Source organism: Muntiacus reevesi, chromosome 3 (assembly GCF_963930625.1).
Source record: "Muntiacus reevesi chromosome 3, mMunRee1.1, whole genome shotgun sequence".
NCBI classification, from domain to species: Eukaryota; Metazoa; Chordata; class Mammalia; order Artiodactyla; family Cervidae; genus Muntiacus; species Muntiacus reevesi.
Window position 1 is genome coordinate 201,901,100 of NC_089251.1, and position 23,038 is coordinate 201,924,137.

General features: G+C 45.0%; 1 protein-coding gene across 1 annotated transcript in view; it reads right to left on the minus strand.

Moving 5' to 3' along the window:
• Positions 1-23,038, minus strand: part of CFAP221 (cilia and flagella associated protein 221) — a 118,339-nt gene that overhangs the window by 87,266 nt on the left and 8,035 nt on the right. Inside the window, exons 4-6 of the mRNA XM_065927815.1 lie at positions 13,895-13,981; positions 13,641-13,739; positions 12,144-12,244 (exon numbers count right to left, since the gene is read on the minus strand). Of these exons, the coding sequence (XP_065783887.1) occupies positions 12,144-12,244; positions 13,641-13,739; positions 13,895-13,981 (287 nt within the window). The remainder of the gene's footprint in view (positions 1-12,143; positions 12,245-13,640; positions 13,740-13,894; positions 13,982-23,038) is intronic.

The window sequence follows — 23,038 nt, forward strand, 5'->3', positions numbered from 1 at the left end:
TGTAAATCAGGTGTACTCCAATATGTTTTTTAAAATAAAAATAAACATATAAATGACACTGGAACCCTCGGATATTGCTGATAAGAATGAAAAATGGTGCGTCATTTGGAAGACAGTGTGGCAGCTTCTCAGAATGTTAAACATGGAGTTACTATTACAGCCGAGCAATTCTGTTTCCAGGTACGCAGCCAACAGAAATGAAAACGCCTATCTGCATAAGAACAAACGCATGTTTATAGCGGCACTATTCAAAGTGGCCAGAAAGTGGAAACAGTTCAGTGTCCATCAACTGATGAGCAGGTAATAAAATACGGTTTATCCGTAGAGTAGAATATTATTTGGCACGATCAATGTCCATCAACTGATGAGCAGGTAATAAATACGGTTTATCCGTAGAGTAGAATATTATTTGGCACGATCAATGTCCATCAACTGATGAGCAGATAATAAATACGGTTTATCCGTAGAGTAGAATATTATTTGGCATGATCAATGTCCATCAACTGATGAGCAGATAATAAAATACGGTTTATCCGTATAGTAGAATATTATTTGGCACGAAAGAGGAATGAAGTACTGATATGTGCTACAAGCTGGATGCAAACTGAAAGCATTATGCTAAGTGAAAGACGTCGGTCATCAAGGGCCATAAGACATGTGATCCCATTTTTATGAAATGTCCCGAATAAGCACATTTATAGCAACAGAAGGTAAATTAGAGTTTACTTAAGGCTGTGAAGTTTGAGAGAGAAATGAGGAGGTGGAGGGTTCTTTTTGGGCAATAAAAATAGCCTAGAATTGTGGTGATGGCTGATACATACTAAAAACTGCTGAATTGTATGTTGTAAATTAGTATATTTTATGATATGCAAATTCTATCTCAATAAAACTTAAAAAAAAATATACACACCAAGAGAGGGTGGGGAGGATACATGAGGAATTTGGGGGTAAAAGATACACACTACTATATATAAAATAGATGATGACAAAGATCTACCGTATAGCGCAGGGAACTATACCCAATATTTTATAATAACCCATATGGGGAAAGAATATATAAATATATATATGTATAACTGAATCACTTTCCTGTACACCTAAAACTAACACAACATTGTAAATCAACTATCATCTGATAAAAAAGAAAACAATTTAAAATACACACACACACACACGCATAAACACGCCAAGAGAAAGCAGTTCTTAGCCCTAGAACCTACAGCTACCCCCTCACTGCTCCCTGCCTGCCCCACCTGGCCCCCCTCCCCAGCTCATGCGTCGCTCCTGACAGGTTGTTTCGGGGGCTTCCCACAACCCCTCTGCCATCAGCCCAGTCCCCGAGCCTTGGAAACCCACCTTCAGCTTGGCCGCCAGCCTCCCCACCCCAAGCCTCTCACAGCAATTTCTCTGTAAGTTGTCCACCATTGTTAAAGCGTGAGCCAAACTGTCTGGTCTCATCTGCGCATCAGCTGGGCAAAAACCTCCTTGGTGACGACAGTGACGATGGCTGTCACCTTTCAGGGCTGCGCAGACATCGCCAAGCAGAGCTTGGACGGGACTCCAGACCCTGCACGGCGCTGTCTCCTTCCCAGTTTCTTTACTGAGGGTCCCCACAGGCCGGGCAGGTGACACTGCGGGGAGAGGGTGGCCGGGGACGCAGCGGGGGGAGGTGGGGACGGTGGTGCCTGGCAGAGGCAGGGCCCTCGGGAGGGGCAGCGTCCATGCCGTCCCTGCTGGGCTGATGGTGATCAGGTAGGAATCTGTGCCTGGTACTGCTGGAGCTTCCTTTTTAAAACACACACACACACACATACACACACAAAACCACCAAAAAGTGGAAATCTAAATTTCACATGAAATCCTCTGATTTTTCAACACTGGCAACTAACTGAAATTTTTAAAATTTATTTTAAAGAAGGATAGTTGATATACTATGTTGTGTTAATTTCTGCTCTATAGCAAAGTGACTCAGTTAAACAGGAAAGTGAAAGTCACTCAGTCGTGTCTGACTCTTTGTGACCCCGTGGACTGCAACCTGCCAGGTTCCTCTGTCCACGGAATTCTCCAGGCAGGAATACTACAGTGGGCTGCTGTCCCCTTCTCCAGGGGATCTTCTGGACCAGGGGTAGAACCCGGGAGTCCTGCATTGCAGGCTGATTCTTCACCGTCTGAGCCACCAGGGAAGCCCCCAGTTATACATATATAAATGTGTTATACACACACAGTTTTTTCCCGTTCTTTTCTACTGTGGTTTATCACAAGATACTGAATATAGTTCCCGTGCTCTACAGTAGGACCTCGTTGCTTATCCATTCTCTATAGATAGTTTGCATCTGCTAGCCCCACACTCCTAGTCCATCCCTCTCCCATCCTCCTCCCCCTTGGCAGCCATAAGCCCTGAAATGTTTACAAAAAAATAAATCATGTGAACTCCCACTCCGTGGACTAAACAGGGCAGGTCAGCAGTTTAATAAAATCAGAAAGGGCGGATGGGTGACAAGCTGAGGGATAAACCATTTGCGCCAGAAAAGATAGGGGTGTTGGAGCGACACACCCCACTCTCTGCGGCAAGCTGATCCTCAGGAAACCATCCAGGGCGTTAGCGCTCCACAGGAGCTAAGAAGGGAGAGACAGAGTTTGAGGGGCTGAGAAGCGACAGGGCTAAGAAGGAGCCGGAGGCATAGGTGTCAGAAGCGCGTGCCCATCCCGGGAGACACGCTAGCAGGTGGCCAGTGCGGCCGGAGGAGGTGCTGGCCCTCTGGGTGCGGAGCGGGGATACTGGGTGAGGTTGGCTGCAAAGGTAGCCTCTGCATGTGCATCATTTCTGGCCCCAGAGCTGGGCCTCACAAGCAGTCCCTGGAGAAGAGATGGAGCAGAGTTGGGGGGATTCGTATTCACGGACGGGTAGGGACTGAGGGCCGAGGCAGGGAAATAGTAGAAGCGGGGCTGCAAATCGGGGCTCCTAGGTGGCTCGGTGGTGAAAAATCCACCTCCCAGTGCAGGAGCCACAGGGGACATGGGTTCGATCCCAGGGTCGGGAAGATCCCCTGGAGGAGGAAATGGCAACCCACTTCAGTATTCTTGCCTAGAGGATCCCATGGACATAGGAGCCTGGTGTGTTACAGTCCATGGGGTCGCAGGGTCAGACACCACTGAGTGACCGACCACACACGACTGCAAATCAGCCTCGAGGGCAGGCGGTGGCCTGATGGGCTCCCAGGTGAGAGGTCAGACTGGAGGTCTCAGGTGAGAGGGATCACTGCTTCTCACTCACCGAGCAGTGGCTGCAGCAGGTCCACTCTTGTAGGGAGGAGTATTAATAGTTTATCATAAATTATATTGAGCCAAGTGCCCACGCTGCAGTTGCCTTTCAAACCAGAAGTGTGTGTACTCTGTGTTATAACTTCTCCTTCCTTTAGCCAAAATGCCTAGTCCAACTTTTTTTTTCTCCAATTAATCACATCCTGGGATCCACTGTATTGATACAAATCCAGTATTGCATGTCTTGCATATAACTTTTCTAAAGAACCTTAATTTATGAATTATATGTATCAGAATAGTGTACGTAGCCATGCAATGCAAAAAAGAAAAATCTACGTAATTAATGCCACCAACTGTCAAAGTCTTATAGCAACTAGAATAATAAGTGAACCATGAGCAGTGCAAGGTCACACTGAAGGGCCCCTCTGTCCCCAGGAGGCAGCACCAGGCGTAGCCAGCCCTATACTCTCCATCATGACACCACCCATCAGGAGACAATCACCCCGCCAGGCAGCAGCTCACATCACCTCAACCTCACAGGGAGTCTGCATTGTCACTCCAGAGAAGGGCAATCCCAGAGCCAGATAAAGCCAGACAGAGAGCTGACAGGCGGGTTGTGTGACCCAAGGGTGGCTGCTTGCTGGGCCCTGCGGCGATGCTACGGCTCCTCTCCTTCACCAGCTGGAGCTCCCAGTGCTGGGCTCCGGGGGGGGGAGGGGGGCGCGTGGCTGAGGACTCTTCCCATGACCTTCTCCAGAGAAGTACCTTCAGCTTAGGGGCTGGGCAACCTCATCCCTGCCCTGCACTCCTTTATGGGTTCTGGCTTAAAAAATCGTGGGCAATGGATCCTTATCTCCGCTTCTAAGGAACCTAAGGCCGCACTGCTTCCTTTAAATATTTGCAATCCGTGCCCGTGAAAGTGCTGCACTCAGTATGCTGGAAAATTTGGAAAATTCAGCACTGCCTACAAGACTGGAAAAGTTCAGTTTTCATTCCAGTCCCAAACAAGGGCAATGCCAAACAATGCTCAAACTACTCTAATATTCTGTTCTTTTCACGTGCTAGCAAGGTAATGCTCAAAATTCTTCAAGCTAGACTTCAAGCAGTATGTGAATCAAGACCTTCCAGAGGTGCAAGGTGGGTTTAGAAAAGGCAGAGGAACCAGAGACCAAATTGCCAACATCCGCTGGATCATAGAAAGAGCAAGGATATCCCAGAGAAACATCTATCTCTGTTTCATTGACTATGCAAAACCTTTGACTGATGGAATACAACAAGCTATGGAAAACTCTTAAAGAGATGGGAATACCAGACTAACTTACGTGTTTCCTGAGAAACCTGTATGCAAGTCAAGGAGCAACAGTTAGAACTGGGCATGGAACAAGGGACAGGCTCGAAACTGGAAAAGGAGTTCGTCAAGGTTACATATTGTCACCTGCTTGTTTAACTTATATGCAGAGTACATCATGTGAAACGTCAGGCCGGATGAATCACAAGCTGGACTCAAGACTGCTGGGAGAAACATCAACAACATCAGATATAGAGAGTACCACCGTAACGGGAGAAATCGAAGGGGAACTAAAGGACCTCTTGATGAGGGTGAAAGAGGAGGGTGAAAAAGCTGGTTTAAAGCTCAACATTTGAAAAATGAAGATCATGGCATCTGGTCCCATCACTTTATGGCAAATAGATGGGGAGAAAGTGGAAACAGTGAAAGATTTTATTTTATTGGGCTCCAAAATCACTATGGATGGTGACTGCAGCCCTGAAATTAAAAGACACTTGCTCCTTGGAAGAAAAGCTATGACAAACCTAGACAGCACATCGAAAAGCAGAGACATCACTTTGCCAACAACGGTCCATCTAGTCAAGGCTATGGTTTTTCCAGCAGTCATGTATGGATGTGAGAGTTGGACCATAAAGAAGGCTGAGTGCTGAAGAATTGATGCCTTCAAACTGTGGTGCTGCAGAAGACTTTGGAGAGCCCCTTGGGCAGCAAAGAGATCAAACCGGCCAATCCTAAAGGAAATCAACCCTGAAGGACTGATGCTGAAGCTGAAGCTGCAATACTTGGGCCGCCTGATGCGAAGATCTGACTCATTAGAAAAGACCCTGATGCTGGGAAAGATGGAGGGGAAAGAGGAGAAGGGGGCGACGAAGGATGAGATGATTGGATGGCATCACCGATGGCCATGTCCATACAACGGACATGAGTCTGAGCAAACTCCGGGAGATAGTGAAAGATCATGAGGTTGCAAAGAGTCGGACACGACTGAGCAACTGAACAAGACAAGACAAGCGGCGCCTGCTTTTGAGGTGCACCGGGGCCCCTCCTGTCTTGGGCCTGGGTGTGCACAGCAGTGCTGGCCATGCCTCCTCTGGTTCCCGCACAGGCCACTCAGGTGAGGCTTCAATCAGGTAGACTAGACTGTGCGTTTCTCTGCTTCCATCGTTCACTGGCGGCATCACTGAAATCCACGCCCCCAGCACAGCCTCTGAGGCCTTCCTTTCTCAGCCTTCTCCCTGCTTCCCCTGCCCCAGGCTAATAAATGTTCCCGACAGGCCCAAATCTGCTGCGCCTTCCACACCTCTGACTCTGCCCAAGCATCGGTGCTACCGAAAACACCCCTCTTTCCTCCTGCTCTGCTCCCTTCCACTGCCGGCTGATTTGAAAGCTCAGGGCAAGCACATTCTCCTCTGGGAAGTCTCTTCTGAGCTTCCCTGTCCCACCTGCCACCAACTCACTTCACACTGAGCTGGGTTAGGTGTCCTTCCTCAGAACACACTGAGTTAGAAATTAGAATCATCCATTTAACGAACAGCTCATACAACTCAACAACAACAGCAAAACAAACAACCCAGGACTGCCCTGGGGGTCTGGTAACTAAGAATCTGCCCGCCAACGAAGAGGGACACAGCTTCGATCCCTGGTCCAGGATGACCCCGCATACCTCGGAGCAACTAAGCCTGTGCAGCAACTACTGAGCCCGCGCTGTTGGGCCCCAGTGTTGCAACGAGTGAAGACACCACAATGAGAAGCCCACACACACCAACAAAGACCCGGCGCAGTCAGAAATTCATATTAAAAAAAGATCAATACCCCAAGCATTGTTTGTCTATAAAACAAACAAATTGAAAAACAGGCAGAAGACCTTAACAGATATTTCTGCTAAGAAGACATACAGATGGCCAACAGTCACATGAAAAGATGCTCACCATTGCTAATTATTAGAGAAATGCAGATTAAAACTACAATGAAGTACCACCTCATTGTCAGAAAGGCCATCATTAAAATGTCTACAAACAGTAAGTACTGGAGAGAGTGTGAAGAAAAGGGAACCTTCCTACACTGATGGTGGGAATGTCAGTTGGTGTAGCCATTGTGGAAAACAGTATGGAGGTTCCTTAAAAAACTAAAAATAGAGCTGCCATATGACCCAGCAATCCCACTTCTGGACATACATCCAGACAAAATTATAATTCAAAAAGATACATGCACCCCTATGTTCATAGCAGCAGGAGCCAAAACATGGAACAACCTAAACATCCATCAACAGAGGAATGAATACAGAAGATGCGGTACATAAATACAACAGAATATTACTCAGCCTTAAAAGAATGAAATAATGCCATCTGCAGCAACATGGATTGACCTAGAGATCATCATACTAAATGAAGTAAGTCAGAAAGAGAAAGACAAACCTCATATTTCATTTATATGTATAATCTGGGGCTTCCCAGGTGGTGCTAATGGTAAAAAACCTGCCTGCCAATGCAGGAGACAAAAGAGACACAGATTTGATCCCTGGGTTGGGAAGATCCTTTGGAGGAGGGCATGGCAACCCACTCCAGTATTCTTACCGAGAGAATCCGATGGACAGAGAAGCCTGGCAGAGTTGAACAAGACTGAAGTGACTCAGCATGCACACACACATGTAAAACAAGACACAAATGAACTTATCTACAAAACAGAAACAGATTCACAAACACAAAGAACAGACATGTGGTTGCTGAGGGGGAGGGGGTTGAGGGAGGGAAGAACTGGGAGTTTGGGATTAGCAGATGCAAACTATTGTATACAGAATGGATAAACAAAAAGGTCCTACTGTATAGCACAGGGAAATATATTAAATACCCTGTGATAAACCATAGTGGAAAAGAATATGAAAAAGTATGTATGTGTATGTCTGCGTGAGCGCGTGCTAAGTCGCTCAGTCATGCCCGACTCTTTGCTACCCACTGGACTGTAGCCTGCCAGGCTCCTCTGTCCATGGGATTCTCTAGGCAAGAACACTGGAGTGGGCTGCCATGCCCTCTTCTGTGTATGTGTATACATATATCTGAATCACTTTGCTATGCCCCAAAAGTAAACACAGCATTATAATACAACTAAACTTCAATAAAATAAAGAATTGTCTATTTGTGAGATGAGATTCATGTATCCTCAGTACTACCGTTGTGCCGGGCACCCAGTAGGCATTCTATAAAGGTTTGTTGAATGAATGAATGGATGTTGAATAAAGAACCTACCCAAATAATACCTTCAATCCTTCAGTTCAGTTCAGTTCAGTCGCTCAGTCATGTCCAACTCTTTGAGACCCCATGAACCACAGCACGCCAGGTCTCCCTGTCCATCACCAATTCCCAGAGTCTACCTAAACCCATGTCCATTAATTCAGTGATGCCATCCAATTACCTCATCCTCTGTCGTCCCCTTCTTCTCCTGCCCTCAATCTTTCCCAGTATCAGGGTCTTTTCAAATGAGTCAGCTTTTTGCATCAGGTGGCCAAAGTATTGGAGTTTCAGCTTCAACATCAGTCCTTTCAATGAACACCCAGGACTGATCTCTTTTAGGATGGACTGGTTGGATCTCCTTGCAGTCCAAGGGACTCTCAAGAGTCTTTTCCAACACCACAGTTCAAAAGCATCAATTCTTCGGCGCTCAGCTTTCTTTATAGTCCAACTCTCACATTCATACATAACTACTGGAAAAACCACAGCCTTGACTAAACGGACCTTTGTTGGCAAAGTAATGTCTGCTTTTTAATATGCTGTCTAGGTTGGTCACAGCTTTTCTTCCAAGGAGCAAGTGTCTTTTTAATTTCATGGCTGCAGTCACCATCTGCAGTGATTTTGGAGCCCCCAAAAATAAAGTCAGTCACTGTTCCCCATCTATCTGCCATGAAGTGATGGGACCAGATGCCATGACAGCCTAAAATTAACAGAGGATATTTCAGGAGAAAATCCTTTCAAACACTCACCCTATCCTACCCTGGGCTGCTACCAGACATTATGGATTGAATGCGGTGTGGGCAGCTTGTGTCATTAAAAGTTGGGGGAAAGCCATTAAGTCAAAAGCATCAAGTCTGGGAAAGGTGTTGTTGGCTAGAAACAAAATAGCACTCTTATGTTTTGAAATATTTATGAAATCATCAAGGTGTTACACACAGTAACTCAAGTTTTATAAACTGTTTAGCTGAAATTTTCATTCTGATGACAAATGAAAGGCATGATGTATAAAGCTCCTTGAGAGAAGCCTCCAGGGAAATAAGCAGATTTGTGTGTTTAGAACCAAGGTTGGGCTTCCCTGGTGGTCCAGGGGTTAAGACTCTACACTTCCACTGCAGGGGGTGCGGGTTCGATTCCTGGTCCAGGAAGTTCCACATGCAGCATGGTGTGGTCAAAAAAAAAGAACCAAGGCTGAAGTCTGCACCTTTCCTTCTGTCTATGCGCCAGGGCTCTCAACCTGGACAGCCCGGCTTATGGTCCAAACAAGGAGTGATGTCTGGAGGGAGAGGGAGGGAGAGAGGGAGGAAGGCAGATGAACTAGGAGGTCAGTTGTTTCCACCACTTTGGTTTTGGTTGAAAATTGCTATTCACCCATTTAAAGGAAATAGCTATGTTTGGAGTCAAAATACATAGAGTGAGTGGGGGTGAGCAGTCTTGCCAGGAGGGGTTCACCTCTGTTAGCCCCTTAGGGTCCCTACATAGACCAGTTAGTGCTGAGGAGGGGCCAGTGAGACAAAGTAGATGAGGGGAGGGAAGAAGTGCTGGGAAAGAGTTCTGGCTGAGCATTGTGGGGGAAAATGGAGACGAGAAGAGCCAGGGGCCAAGAATATACATCACCCAAAATGTAAAGGTCTAATAACACCCACCATGGGCAATGACGCAGGAGAAAAGGGAGTGTGTCTAAGGGGCACACCCATATCAGAGAACCATTTGGCATTAAAAGGTGACACTGAAGCTATGTGGACTGGCAATTACACCTCTAGGTACACAATGTAGAAAACTCTGGAACACACACCCCAGACCATGCACAAGGATATACAACAGCAGAGCTGGTCACAGCAACAACAACAAAAAAAGTAGTGGCAATAATCCACATGTCTGTTAGCAGTGAGAAGATTTTTAACATTGCCATAAACACACACAGCAGTGAACTACGCCGGCTCTGGGTTAACGTGACTGCACCACGAGAACATAATGTTGGATCAAAAAAGCAAGTTACAAAAGAACTGATGCAGAGTATGATTTCATTTATATAAAGATCAGGGACGTCCCCGGTGGTCCAGTGGCTAAGAGTCCGTGCTTTCATGGCAGGGGGCCTGGGTTTGATCCCAGGTCAGGGAACTAGATCCCACATGCCGCAAGGAAGATCAAAGATCCTGTACGCCACAGTAAAGACCTGGCAGAGCCTAAAAGAAAAAAGATCAAACACTGGCAGAGCCATGCCACATGTTATGTAGGGGTGCCCGTGGATATGTCGAAACTACTAAAATAAATCAGAAAAATGATTGCCACAAAATTCAGAGCAGTGGTTGTAAAGCTACTGGTAGTGCTTTATGCCTTAATGTCTTAAAATCAATTTTCAATATATTATCATTCTTTAAACTGTGCATATTATTATATATTCTTTTGTATGTGTTATTTATTGATGCTTCTTAAAGAGTTATTTTCAAAAAATAAGTAAAGCGAGATGGTGAGTCAGAAGCCCATGGCAAGCCTCTGGGCAGGAGGCAGGGTCTCCCGTCAGCTGAACCAAGGCAACTGTTCCGGATCTAAACGGTGAGTTTCACTCAAAGGCCCTGAAGCTCATACACCCTGGTCACCCCCTCCCACCACCAAAAAGCCTCAGTTGCTGCCTCTTTCCTCTGCTACTGGGTCTTCAGCAACTTGTATCCCCTTGCTCAGTGCCGCCCACGGGCACCAGAACATGCTCTGACCCCCCACACAGGCTGGAGCCCACAGTCTTTGCTGACTCTCTGTCCTTAGATCAAGAGGCGTCTAGGGGCCTCCCTGGTGGTCCAGTGGCTGGGACTCCTCACTCCCAATGCAGGGAGCCCAGGTTCAATCCTTGGTAGGGGAACTAGATTCCACATGCATGCTGCTACTAGGAGTTCACAGGTCTCAACTAAAGATCCTACATGCTGCAACAAAGACCAAGGATCCCACATGCCACAACTAAGACCAGCTGCAGCCAAAAAATAAAAGAAAAAAGAGGCGCCTAGTATCTGCTAGCTACTGGCTGGGTTCATCACCTGCAAGGCATGATCCACGCTCTGCGGTCACCATGCTTTTGTACACCCGGTTTCCCTGCCTGGACGCCATCCTCATGGCCTCCCCCATGGTGTCCTCTGAGGATAACTGGATGCGCCCCCTTATGCAGGAGGACTTTCCCCATCCCCCCAGTCAGTTCTATACTCCCTCTTCTGGACCCACACAGAACCCCTTGTGTGCCTTGATGACAACACTTAGCAAGTGGTGTAATTTCTTAATGACATGGTTCTGTCCCCGTTAGACTTTAAGACCTTTGGAATGAGAGCTTTTGTCTATCGGTCTTTTTACATAGGTGATACTCAAAACATCGCCCAAGCAGGACTTCACCGGCAGTACACAGCCAGCATGGATACAAAGCTGGAGCCAGGACCGGCAGGTCTCCCCGCGCCCAGACTGCTAGGTAATAACAACTTGGTTACTGCATCACTGGAGGTGAGAGGTGGCAGGAGGGGCGCCAGGCAGATGAGCTGGGGGGACAGGACAGTGTGTATTTCTCAACCAGTACAGGAATATTTCAACATTTAACAAACTTTAACAACTGGTGCGGCCATTATATCTCGATGTCTAACTGCTCAACATTCATCTTCTTTATGTCCCTAGAGACACACGGCACTGTGCCTGGTAGTAGGTATTCAATAAACATTCACTGGAAGAACAAGAAGCATCTTAAAGTACACCTAAGTCATCAACTACTTTCCCAGCAAGGAGAAAGGACTTGAGATTTGGCTTCCATTGCGACCGTCTACTTGCCTTTGCCTTCTCTGCTGCCAATCTATCTAAAAACAGGCTAATGTCTGGGCATGAGACGCAAGCTGGTCCAACAGCATTCAATCCAGTCCTGGGACTCCTATGTGAATACTCACAGCCTCACGGCCCCTCCAACCACCCCTGTTGTCCATAGTGTCTGACCTTCTGGCAGCTGTCTTGCTCCGTGCAGAGCAGCCTGTTGAGAAAGAAGCCTGCACAGGGCAGCGAAACCAAGACATGGGAAGGCTCAGGTTTCCCCAGCCTTTGTTAAACCTCTAGACCCAGTCACGCCTGAAGATCCACCTTGTTCCTTGGAGGTTGATGACCTAATACACTCCTTTCCCGATTACGATATTTTGGCTTGACTGGGTTTGTTTGTTTACTCTTTTTAATTTTGGTTTTTTGGTTTTTGAGGTTTTTTTTGTTTGTTTGTTTTTTGTCTTTGCAACTGCAAGTCCAGTCTAATTCATCTAGGAGGAAAACCTTCCATTAGGAAAAATAGAAATCTAAGTTTTTACAAATGTGAGTCTCTCTTTTCACATTCCATGATGCTTCGGTAATTCATTTTGATAACTTACCTCTCACCAAGTAGAACATTTGATAGATTTATAAATGAGGGAAAGTCCAGTGTGTTCATGACAGGATAGGCATGAATGGGAATAAGCAAAGTCTCATCTCCCTAAAATTAACAAGAAAAAAGTCAAGTTAACCACGCTTAAGACTATAATTTTCAAAGATGAATCTGCAGATCCTTTATTTCTTGTTCTGTTTTCTATCATTAAAAAATATTTCCAGAAAAAAAGGAAAAACATTTCCTTAAAAAAAACCTGAGTGCTTAAATATAACATTTGAGATACTGACTGTTCTTAGTTATACACAAAGTAGAGAACATTTTAAGTATATTTCATTGAAATTACATTCAATTTTATTCAGGAAAGCTAAAGATAATCATATGATGACTTCATGTAGAGATGAAGACAGTAATCTGTTTCTCTTTCAGAATACTATAGAGGAAACAGTCTTGCATGGCCTGAGATAAAGAAAAGCCAGCACAGAATCAGCTGATACAGACAGCATTGAACAGCAAACTGGACCAGCCAGAGGCACAGAGCCCTGCTCCTAGACCTGCACAGCGCACGGCCTTGAGTTAGACTTCTGACCTCCCCACAGCTCATGTCTCCCTTTGCTTTCAACTGGGGATAATTCCACCTTTCTTCAAAGGTACTTTTGAGAATGAAAGCAGATGATGGCCTTAAAAAGTTTAAAGAGCCATACAAGTAGGAGGCACTACTAGCTTTGCTACTAATTCACAGGACGCTGGGGACTTTTGTTCTTGGTACCGAATATTCTTTCTGAAAGCAATATTCTAAAGCAAATATCTTTAGTTCCCTCTCCCCCTTTAGAAGCTGAAATTTGTTTACTGCTAAATCATACTCTTCCACTTTAGTTTTGCAAAGTTAAATTTCGTTACCCTTGGGGCTTCTCAACTTCTCAAGGGCCAGGCATGAAAGTCAGAGCAGGGGGCAGGAGGTGGGGTGAGTGCCAGTTCTGAGGGGGGGACTGGACAGCATGTGGACCTGGGGTCTGGGGGCCAAGGATGAATTAGGTGGGCTGGGAGAGGCTCACAGAGCACAGCCTCTGCGGTCGGCCACACAGGCCCCCTTCTCCCTGCAGACCCCCAGGGCTGCCTCGGAGGGCGTCAGCCGTTAGTACTAGGTGTTCATAATCACAGCTCAGGGTTGTTGCTGATTTTCTCGCCTAGCACTTAAAGGATGATGTTTAAGTTATTTGAAAAGTGTTCAGTAACTCCCAGGACCATAAGATAAATTAGGATTTTAGGCCAGGAAAGGTGAGAACAAGCAGTATCTCTGGCTCTGCCCCAGTGCTCAGCAACCTGAGGCTTCCGCAGCTGGGACCCACATCGCTGGACAAGGACTCCCAAGCCACTCAGGTCGCTACCTGAGGCACTGGGCTGAGAAACTTTATACTTGTAATTCCATCTCTTTTTTCTACTCTTGAAGATATACGTTTTGATACCATCCCACTCTCCCAGAATTTAACTTTAAGGCGCTTACCTTACAGTGGACGCGGATGCAATCATAATAGTATCGCCACTCATCCGGAGAAAACGTAACGGTGATCCTGAGGGACAAGCCAGGGACGAGGCGCTGCTCCTGGAAGACAGGGGGGCTCGTGTCGGGAGACCCCAGAGGCCACAGGAGCAGCGCCACGGGCAACACACCACGCACCATCCCAGACAGACCCCCACACGGAAAGCGACATCCAACCGTGACCATCGAGGGAGGACAGCTCACCCGGGGACACTTACCTTTTTCACATACTTGACCTGAAAGTATTTGGTTTGCGGGGGTAAAATATGAACATGTATGTCCTCATTGCAAATATTGACCAGATGCTGGAGAGAAAAAGAAGCATTCACATGAACACACTGCTTTATCTATCTGCATAGATATTTATACCCCACCTTGTTCCTAAAGGGAGGTGGAGATATGGTGTGCTTTTATTTTTATTATTAAAAATTATTTTTTAAATTTTACATTGAAATAGTTGATTTATAATGTTCTATTAGTTTCACATGTACAACAAAGCTATTGGGTTATACATATAGCCATTCTTTTTCAGACTTCTTTTCTATTTAAGTTATTACAGAACATTGAGAAGCGTTTCCTATGCTCTACAGTAAGTCTCTGTTGATTATATATTTTATAGGAGTGCATATATGTCAATCTCAAACTCCTAATTTATCCCTTCCCCTCAACCTTTCCCCTTTGATAACCATAAATTTGTTTTCAGAGCCTGTTTTTGTTTTGTAAATAAGTTCATTTGTATCATTTTTTAAGATTCCACATATACATGATATCATACGGTATTTGTCTCCCTATCCGTCTTACTTCACTTAGTATGATACTCTCTCACTTCATCCACATTGCTGCAAATGGCATTATTTCACTATTACTCTAGGAGGTGAGTCCAAAAAGATCTTGCTGCGACTTATGTCAAAGAATGTTCTGCCTACGTGTTCCTCTAAGAGTTTTCATAGTATCTAGTCTTACATTTAGATCTTTAACCCACTTTGAGTGTATTTTTTGCATATGGTCTATGTTCTACTTTCATTCTTTTCAATGTAGCTCTCCGGTTTTCCTAGCACCACTTACTGAAGAGACTGTCCTTCCCTCCATTGTGTATTCTTGCCTCTTCTGTCACAGATTGACCATAAGTGTGTAGGTTTATTTCCAGGCTTTCTCTCCTGTTTCATTGATTTGTGTGTCTGTTTTAGTGTCAGTACTATACTGTTTTGATTTCTGTAGCTTTGTAGTTTAGTCTGAAGTCAGGAAACCTGATTTGTCCCATTCTTTTTTTCCTTTCTTAAGATTGTTTTGGCTATGGTGCACTTTTAAACTTTTTAAGTGATTCAAAATCTATCATATACTACTTAGAGAATCATGAAATAGATACAACAAATACCATTGAAAGAATAATGAAATATGCCCATGTGAAACAGCCCAGCCTAAGACTTTTCCAGAGCTGCAACCCCAGGTGCCTCTGTGTGTGACCTATCACACTCCCCTCCTCTCTGACCAGTCACTGTGTACCTTTTTGTTGAACTCAACTCACTCCTGTGATTCAGCTAAGCTAAGAAGCCAGTCACCTGCTCACCCTCAGTTTCTCTAATTACATGCCACTTGTGCTGGGGACCTGGTGACACTTATGCTTGACTGCATAAGTCAAAACATCAGGAAAAGGAGTGTGGAGAGGACGGCCCTCCATCCATCCCTGGGGCTAATAAAACAGAACACAAAGTCAGGACTTCTCTCCTGGAGTCAGGAGCAGGCCCTCCTTTGAGATAGGCCAACCTGCTTGCTAAGTTAAGTGGTGTCTGAGTAGGGATGTTTTTCCTTTCTCTACATGAAAGGGGAGCAAGGACTCTGGGTTCTGGGATCTGGCCTTCACCTGGGCAAGAGAACAGTTAAGAGGCCCTTGGTTTTCAATGTCCAGACCAGAGGCTGGGTGTGCCACATGGCCCACTGCCCAAGGCCTCAAATCACTGAGTCTCTACGTTAGACTTCAGACACAATCTCTTGATGAGACGACATCAAGGCTTGCATCGGTTAAAAGTTCTCATTGGTCATCTGTGAATATTCTTAAAGTGACTCCGTTTTGGTCTATTTTTTTTTTTACTATAGTTGATTTACAATACTGTGTTAGTTTCACGTGTCAAATTCAAGCTTCAGACTCTTCCCCAGTATAGGTTCCCCATGCTATACAGTCAGTGCTGTTGTTTATCTGTTTCATACATAATAGTGTCTGTCTGTTAATCCCAAAGTCCTAATTTATCTCTCGCCTCTTTCCCCTTTGGTAAGTATAAGTTTTTTTTCTTGGTCTGTGAATCTGTTTCTATTTTGTAAATAAGTTCATTTGTAGTATTTTTTTTTTTATTCCACATATAAGTGATATCATATAATATCTGTCTTTCTCTGTCTGACTTACTTCACTGAGTATGACAATCTCTGGTCCATCTATGTCACAGCAAACCTAAGTGTTCATCAATAGATGAATGGATAAAGAAAGTGTGGTACATACATACAACATTGCCATGTGCAGCAACACGGCATATCATTTTAATACAGGAGAAGCCTGAAAAAAAAAAAGCTGCCAAGATCTCTCTTGAGCTACAAGGAGCCTGGCACACAGGAGTCTTGGTGAAGGTGTGGGCTCTGGAGTCTTCTGACCCCAAGCGTGGTCCTTCCAGGAGACTCTATGTACATATAGGGACAGTTCAATGCCCAAACTTCATTTCCTACCTTTTTTTATTTTTATAGTTTGTCAGTAGGTCAGTTTGATTTCTTGTAAAAAAAAAAATATGCTTTCAGGGTTAAAATGGCATTCTGGCCTTTTCATTTATAACTAACACTGAGGGGAAAATAACCATCACTGAAAGGGAAAAAAAGGACTTCCTTTGTGGTATGGTGGATGAATCTGCCTGTCAGTGCAGGGGGCGGAGTCCAATTTCCTGGTCCGGGAGGATCCTACCTGCTGTGGACCAACTAAGCCTGTGTGCTCCAACCACTGAGCCCACGCACCCAGAGCCCACAGGCCACGACGCCTGAGCCTGCGAGCTGCAGCCACGAAGCCCTGAAGCCTGCCTGGACTGTGCTCCATCGAGGGAGAAGCCGCCGCGATGAGGGGCTGGAGCAGAGCAACTGCAGAGGAGCCCTTGCTCTTCGTAACGAGACAAATCCCACACACAGCGACAGAGAGCCAGCACGGCCAAAAATATAACGAATAAATAAAGTTTAAAAAAAAAGAAAAGGGAAATAATGGTGTCTCCTCGGGCCCATATTGACTCTAAGGTGAGACTCAGCCCTTGCTTCAGTGTTTCAGAATGGGCCCCCATGACCAACAAACAGGGAACCAGCCACCGGGTACCAGGCAGTCACAGGCCGAAGAGCTTTTACTCCCGGCTCAGGGGGACTTCGCAAGGATGCTCACAGCTCCCCCACGCACACACTGCTCCTCACAGTCTCCCTTCAATTCCCTCCACGGGGCAGAGCAAACCCAGCCTCCAGTGAAGCACTGGCTTTGGTGGGTAGGGTCTGTAATCTTCAGTCCCAAGCGCTTACAGTATTTTCTAAACACATTTTGACCTCCCCAAGTTGGGGTCCTTTTAATCCTTCCCCTCAGGGACACAGCTTCTCAGAGGTAACCACAGGCATCTGGGGGCAAAACACAAGCAGCTCTGTAAGTTCTTTAAAGCCGTTTGAGACAGGCTGGGATCTGGGACCTGGGATTCTGCTCTAGGGCTTGAGCTTGGACAAACGTCTCCCTGAGCAACAAAATACAAAGAGACCATAAGGGAAAAAAATAACTGCGAGCACGTGCTCAGCTCAGCTCAGCTCAGTCGCTCAGTTGTGTTTGACTCTGCGACCCCATGGACTGCAAAACGCCAGGCTTCCCTTGTCCATCACCAACTCCTGAAGCTTGAGAGCATGTGAAGCTTTCAAGCATGTGAAGCTTGTGAGCACGTGAAGCTTGAGAGCACGTGAAGCTTGCCAGAATGTGTAACTGGGGCAAACTATGTACAAAAAGATAAAAAACAAAACAAAACAAAACCCCAAACCCAACTGGCACTTCTGAAGTGCAGTTGTATGTGCTAAGTCGCTTCAGTCGTGTCTGACTCTGTGGGACCCTATGGACTGTAGCCCACCAGGCTCTTCTGTCCATGGGATTCTCCAGGCGAGAATACTGGAGTGGGTTGTCATGCCTTTCTCCAGGGGATCGAACTCCCATCACTTTATGTCTCCCTCGTTGGCAGGTGGGTTCTTCACCACGAGCACCACCTGGGAAGCCCCTGACCACTTCTGAAGAATCAAGAGCAAAAGCAGGCTCTGAGCACATCCCTACACACATCCCACCAAGAGGGTGAGCAGACACCCAAGTCCTCCTGCAGGTCCGACCCCCTAGACCCTTCCCCAGGTAAGGAACCAGCATGCCCCTCGGAGGATGGAGAGCAAGCAGGGGAACCAGCTGTCTGTCCTCACTCCCCCGTTGCAGCATGCATGCTTGCATGCTCAGTTGTGTCCGACTCTTTCGTGACCCCATGGACTGTAGGCCACCAGGCTCCTGTGTCCATGGGATTATCCAGGCAAGAATACTGGAGTGGGTAGCCACTCTCTTCTGCAGGGGATCTTCCTGATCCAGGGATGGAACCCCGCTGCAGCAGGAGCCCCAGTAAAGCCTTGCCTGAATTTCTTGTGTGGCCTCAGATAGATAATGCATTTTACTCTGAAATTTTGCTCAGTAATGCACTTCTCCAAAATGGGAGCGTAAAATTGATGCTCCAGAAAAATATACTATGTTTACACTGGAGCTTCAGGTCCTGACCCTCACACACTGACTTGAAGCCATTGAGATATGTGGCCCCAGTTTGAGAAGCAAGATCCTGGGGCAGAGGGGTCTCTGAAGGCTGCGACAGGGAGTTGAAAACTAATACAATTATTTCAGAAAGCTGGGAAGGACTGTGACTCTACATAAGATAAGGCTGTGTATGCTGACAACTTTGTTTTGGGCTGGTCACAATAACACTGATTGTCTCATCAGAAAATTGATTAATTATTTACTTAATAAACATAGTTTCCCAGACAAAATCTCTCCTCAGAGGGAAAGAGAACTTAAAAGGTCTTGGTTTGGAGAAAACTGGGAACCATTATTTCAACTTTTAAAGTAAATCAAAACATTGATTTCTATGTGAATCTAAGTAAAAGGTTTTAAAGCATTTAACCAGATCTGGATCAATCTCAAATGTTAATGAACAATTTATTGTGGTTTTAAACACACATTCAATCATTCCATTCTTGGGCAATTTGTACCATTTCCTGTAACAAAACCAAGATAAAGTGCAGAACTGAATTTCCCCCCTTGTTTGGCAAGAATTTCAAGGTAACTGCCTTAGGTTTCTGCTTAACTTTGCTGATAGAAATAGGAGGCTGGGTCTCCCAGAATGTTATTAAGGTGAAATAATTTTGCACTTTTAACTGTTTGTTTTAACATCTGATAGAAGCAGTGTGACTATTCAGACTTTACCTTGTATTTACTTGGAACTAGTGAGACTCCGCCAAGTCACTCTCTTCCAATAAAGTGAGTTCAATATCTTGACAAGTGTTTACTGAGTGTGTTCTGTGTGATAGGTATTGTGTTGTACATAAGACAGAGATGGATGTTCTTCAGCAGAATAAAGCTTTTACCCCCTCCCCGAACCCTAGGATCCAGGTAAGGCAGCCTGCACCCTGGACACCAAACCTGCCACATGCTTGCCCCCCGAGCCTCTCTCTGCGTCTCCCTCCACTCCCCGACTGCCCGCTCCCCACTTCCCACTTTGCTTGGGCTACCCCAGATGGCTTCTCTGACATAAATCTTTGATGCAACGTGACCAGTAAGCTCAAGAAAAGATGCTGAACGCTATCAGTCACTAAGGAAATGCAGATAGAACAACAGTGAGTGGTGAACTCAAAAAGACATAGCCACACCCCAACAATTGGAACATGTGAGTATGACTTTATTTGGGAAAACAGTGACTGCAGGTGCTATTAAGGTAAGGACCTTGAGACGAGATCATCCTGGATTACCTGGTTGGTCCCTCAGTCCGATGACAAGCTTCCTTTTAGAGACAGAAGAGGAGACAAAGGGAGTCGGAGGAGAAGCCGGGTGAAGACGGAGGCCAAGGTTTCAGGTCATTAATCCTCAAGGCAAAGAGCACCCAGTGCCGCCAGAGCTGGGGAGAAGCGAGAAAAGAGGCCTCCCTGGAGCCTGTGAAAAGAGGGGGGCCCGACTGACACCTTCAGTTTGGACTCCAGCCTCCAGAATGCGTTTCTGGTTTTCTAAGCCCCTAAATTCGTGGTAATTTGTAAGGCAGCCACAGAAAACCAACATACCATACAACCTAATTCCACTTCTTAATAATACCCAAGAGAAATTAAAATATATCTACGCAAAAAACATGTACACAAAGGTCCATGATGACATTATTCCTAATAGCCCCAAAGATAAAATCCAAAGGTCCATCAACTGGCAGAACAGGGAAAATGTGAATGGTGTGAAGGTTCCTTAAAAAAACTAAATATACAGCTACCATATGATCCTGCAATCCCAGTCCTGTGAATACACCCAGAGAAAACCATAATCCAAAAGTTACAAGGACCCAGTGTTCACAGCAGCACTGTCTACAATAGAGAAGATCTACAGTCAGCAAAAACAAGACCGGGAGCTGACTGCGGCTCCGATCACGAACTCCTTATGGCCACATTCAGACTTAGATTGAAGAAAGTAGGGAAAACCACTAGGCCATTCACGTACGACCTAAATCAAATCCCTTAGGATTATACAGTGGAAGTAACCAATTCAAGGGATTACATCTGATACACAGAGTCCCTGAAGAACTATGGAGGGAGGTTCATGACACTGTACAGGAGGCGGTGGTCAAAACTATCCCCAAGAAAAAGAAATTAAAAAAGGCAAAATGGGTGTCTGAGGAGGCCTTACAAATAGCTGAGAGAAAAAGAGAAGTGAAAGGCAAAGGAGAAAAGGAAAGATATATTCTTCTGAATGCAGACTTTCAAAGAATAGCAAGGAGAGGTAAGATAGGCTTCCTAAGTGATCAAGGCAAAGAAATAGAGGAAAACAATAGAAAAGAAAAGACTAGAGATGTCTTCAAGAAAATTAGAGATACCAAGGGAACATTTCACGAAAAGATAGGCAAAATAAAGGAGATAAATGCTATGAACCTAACAGAAGCAGAAGATATTAAGAAGAGGTGGCAAGAATACACAGAAGAACTATTCAAAAAAGATCTTCCTGACCCAGATAAATCATGATGGTGTGATCACTCACCTAGAGCCGGACATCCTGGAATGCGAAATCAAGTGGGCCTTAGAAAGCATCACAGCAAACAAAGCTAATGGAGGTGATGGAATTTCAGCTGAGCTATTTCAAATCTTAAAAGATGCTGCTGCTAAAGTGCTGCACTCAATATACCAGCAAATTTGGAAAACTCAGCAGTGGCCAGAGAACTGAAAAAAGTCAGTTTTCATTCCAATCCCAAAGAAAGGCAATGCCAAAGAATGTTCAAACTACCACACAATTGCACTCATCTCACATACTAGCAAAGTAATGCTCAAAATTCTCCAAGACAGGCTTCAACAGTACATGAACCAAGAACTTCCAGATGTTCAAGCTATATTTAGAGAAGGCAGAGGAACCAGAGATCAAATTGCCAATATCCGTTGGAGCATAGAAATTTTGATCATAGCAAGAAATTTGAATCAAAGAAAGAGAATTCCATATAAACATCTACTTCTGCTTCATTGACTATACTAAAGCCTTTGACTGTACAGATCACAAAAAACTGCAGAAAATTCTTCAAGAAATGAGAATACCAGACCAGCTTACCTGCCTCCTGAGAAATCTGTATGCAGGTCAAGAAGCATAAGTTAGAACTGAACATGGAAAAACGGACTGGTTCCAAATTGGGAAAGGAGTACATCAAGGCTGTATATTGTCACCCTGCATATTTAACTTATATGCAGATTACATCATGCAAAATGTCGGGCTGGATGAAGCACAAGTTGGAATCAAGATTGCTGGGAGAAGTTATCAATAGCCTCAGATATGCAGATGACTCCACCCTTATGACGGAAAGCGAAGAGGAACTAGAGAGCCTCTTGATGACAGTGAAAGAGGAGAGTGAAAAAGCTGGCTTGAAACTCAGTATTCAAAAAACGAAGATCATGGCATCTGGTCCCATCACATCATGGCAAATAGATGGGAAAACAATGGAAACATTGAGAGACTTTATTTTTTTGGGCTCCAAAATCACTGCAGATGGTGACTGCAGGCATGAAATTAAAGGACGCTTGCTCCTTGGAAGAAAAGCTATAACCAATCTAGAGAGCATATTAAAAAGCAGAGATGTTACTTTGCTGACAAAGGTCCATTTAGCCAAAACTATGGATTTTCCAGTAGTCATGTATAGATATGAGAGCTGGACCATAAAAAAGGCTGAGTGCCAATGAAGTGATGTTTTTGAACTGTGGTGTTGGAGAAGACTCTTGAGAGTCCCTTGGAAGGCAAGGAAATCAAACCAGTCAATCCTAAAGGAAATCAGTACTGAATATTCATTGGAAGTACTGATGTTGAAGCTGAAGCTCCAGTACTTCGTCCACCTGATGCAAAGATCTGACTCACTAGAAAAGACCCTGATGCTGGGAAAGATTGAAGGCAGTTAAAAGCAGGAGGTGATGACAGAGGATGAGATGGTTGGATGGCATCACCGACTCAATGGACATGAGTTTGACAAAGTTCCAGAAGATGGGGAAGGACAGGGAAGCCTGGCGTGCTGCCGTCTATGGGGTCACAGAGTCGGACGTGACTGACTGAACAACAATAACAAAGGACATGGAAGTAATCTGTCCATTGACAGAGGACTGGATAAAGATGTGGTACATCTACACAATGGAGTGTTTCTTAGTTATAAAAAAGCATTAATGCCATATAAAATGCCATATAAAAAAGCACAGTGCCACATAAAAGGTGGCATTATGAAATAATACCATTTCCAGCAACATGGATGGACCTAGAAATCATCATACTGAGTGAAGAAAGCCAGATAAAGACAGACAAATATTGGGTTGGCCATAAGTTCGTCTGAGTTGTTCTATAATGTATTCTGAAAAATTCAAACGAACTTTTTGGCCAGCTCAGTATCATATGATATCATTTTTATGTGGAATCTAAAATATGACACAAGTGAACTTATTTACAAAGCAGAAATAGACTCACAGACACAGAATACAAACTTATGTTTACCAGAAAGAAAAGGCAGGGAGGGATAAATTAAACGTTTGGGATTAAAAGACACGCACCACTGTGTGTAACATAGATAACCAACCGGGACCTGCTG